A 2,359-nucleotide genomic window follows, 5' to 3' on the forward strand; every position below is an offset into this window, starting at 1 on the left:
TCTTTCTATCTATAATTCCCACCCATGAACCACCCTCCTTAGTTTTACAATCGAGTGTTGCAAATATGTTGCTGGTCTGTAAATCCCCATCAGCCACTGTTTTTGTTTCAGATCCACTGGGAAAACCAAGCAGCAACGTTACTTCCAAAAAGCGCCTCCCAGATGATCTGTCTCGGGTTCATTTTCATTGTTGGATCTGCCAGTTGCTGCTGAACAGTTCACGGTCAATGGACAACTTGATTTTGAGACGTACACTTGTGTGTATGAGAGCACCATGACAACCCACAATCTTAGATCAATTTCTTCTTTGTGGGAGAATCACATTTTCCAGCCCAGATTGGTCCAGGGCGGTGTAGGCTCAGAACTCAGCGGGCAACATTATTCCTTAAATCGCCGGTTGGCTTGCATCTTCTTGTAGATGTTCTCGGTATCCTCCGCCTGTCCTTCCTTTTCAGCCACGGTCAGACTGCTTGGCTTTCTCCGGAGTGTCAATTCTCGGCTGGCGGCACCCAGCACATTCTCCATGACGGGGATGCTCTCCGCTGATACCATGACAGCCGCTGCACCCACCCCAGCGGCCACATTGATGGTGGCCACACTACCATAGCGGGATTCATCCTGTTCGATATCGCTAACAGAAGAGCCAGGGGACACACCGGCACTCTTGGCTGGCCGGAAACCCCGGTAATCCTTGCCCATCTCGTTGAGCTCATACGTGTCTTGCCCATCGGAGGGCTTCTGGGTGGCTTTCCATTCCCAGGGTCCATTCCCAGATGACAGGTGTACAATGGGGTGGTGCGGAGCATGAGCATCGATGGTGACCACACTGGAACTATCTCTTTCAGATGGGGAGCGATATTGGGAGGAATCGGAGCTGGTGGAGGAAGAGGATGTCTCGGAGTGCTTCGGGGTCACTGACACCATGCCTGGCTGCTTGGATATGGCAATGACCTGCATGAGCCGGGGCGGGTTGGCGACGCGTTGGGCGGCCCCTTTCTCTGCCATCATCATCCACTTGGCCCGTACAGCGGAGCTGCTTTTGGGAGAAATGTTGGCGCTGGTGTTTCCTTGGCTTTCCTCAGGTATGTGGACCAGCTGTGTCGCCCCTGGTCTTGGCTGGATGAGGACACGGGGACCCATGGAGGCCCGCTCAGTTGTTCGGGCCTGGACCGTGGGGTACAAGGATGGCAGGATGTGCTCCTCCTCGTCTCCCACCAAGAAATCAGAGCCGACACGCCGGGCAACTTCCTCAGCTAAGGTCATCCCGCGGCCTTCCACTGATTTCTGCTTCCATTCAGTGATCAACTGTTTGGATCGGGAGGCATCCACAGGGACGTGGATGGTCATGTGGCGGCGGGCCGGGTCATCCATGGAGGGCGTGTTGACCCGGGGCAAAGTATTGCTGAAGGTGACCATGTTTTCCTTGCCCATGGGGCTACGGGGTGCCAAGAGGTCCACGTCAACACTGGCCCGTTTGAGGCTTCCCAGAGAGTTTTTCTCACGTTGAACCTGCCGGTTCATGCCTTCCAGGTGGGTCTGGTGTGGGTTGAGCTCATCTGTGCTAACCGACTTGTTTTGGTGGTACACCGAGTCATGGCCACGTTGGGTCAGGGCTCTCAGCGCATCCTTGGCGGGGGGATTGGATGGTGCCTTCTTGGTCAGGGCTTGGAAATTGCCCACCGCATGGTATGCCTATGTGTGAAAAAAGCAAGAGGAGGCAGCTGTTATATAGTCTACAGAGCTTAAGAACTTACCAACCACACATTCCTGGTGATCCTATTTGAAACAAATAACTGTATAGTTCAGAGAGTACATGGTGTATGGTTTGAGTGTTGGACTGCAACTCTGGAGACCAGGGTTCAAATCCCCACTCAGAAGATGGCAATGGCAAATCCCCTCTGAAGAAACTTGCCAAGAAAACCCTATGATAGAGTCACCTGTGAGTTGCCATATGTCAAAAATGACTTGGAGGCAGACCACAACAACAGAATTCATTCCACAAGCAGAGGAAAGGTGCAGCAGTGTCATTAAGGCACATTTTTACCCATTCATCCAAACCAGTTTTTAAAATTATTAAAAGACACAGAGGCTAGGGAGGTTAAAAGGGGAGCCGGAAGGAGAAACAGACTGGAGCATATGAGGAGGATGGAGAGGGATCCTCCAGGAGATCTGCAAGGAAAGCCCAGGACACACAGTGCTGAGCACTCAAATTTTCCCCCTCATTTGTATTTTAAAACGGTGCATTCTGGGGGCCAAATCAGAGTCACAGCCTTTGCGCATTGCTCTTAAAATCACACCAGCTGGGCAACTTCAGCAGATCCACAAAGATTTCTTTCCTGTCCCTGAGACCTTCCTGGAG

The 2,359-nt window shown here is 52.2% G+C and overlaps 1 protein-coding gene across 1 annotated transcript in view; it reads right to left on the reverse strand.

Moving 5' to 3' along the window:
- Positions 1–378: 378 nt before the first annotated feature.
- PLPPR3 (phospholipid phosphatase related 3) overlaps positions 379–2,359 on the reverse strand; it is a 14,479-nt gene continuing 12,498 nt past the window's right edge. Inside the window, exon 7 of the mRNA XM_042442025.1 lies at positions 379–1,692. Coding sequence (XP_042297959.1) covers positions 379–1,692 — 1,314 coding nt within the window. The remainder of the gene's footprint in view (positions 1,693–2,359) is intronic.

Source organism: Sceloporus undulatus, chromosome 10 (assembly GCF_019175285.1).
Source record: "Sceloporus undulatus isolate JIND9_A2432 ecotype Alabama chromosome 10, SceUnd_v1.1, whole genome shotgun sequence".
Lineage (NCBI taxonomy): Eukaryota > Metazoa > Chordata > Lepidosauria > Squamata > Phrynosomatidae > Sceloporus > Sceloporus undulatus.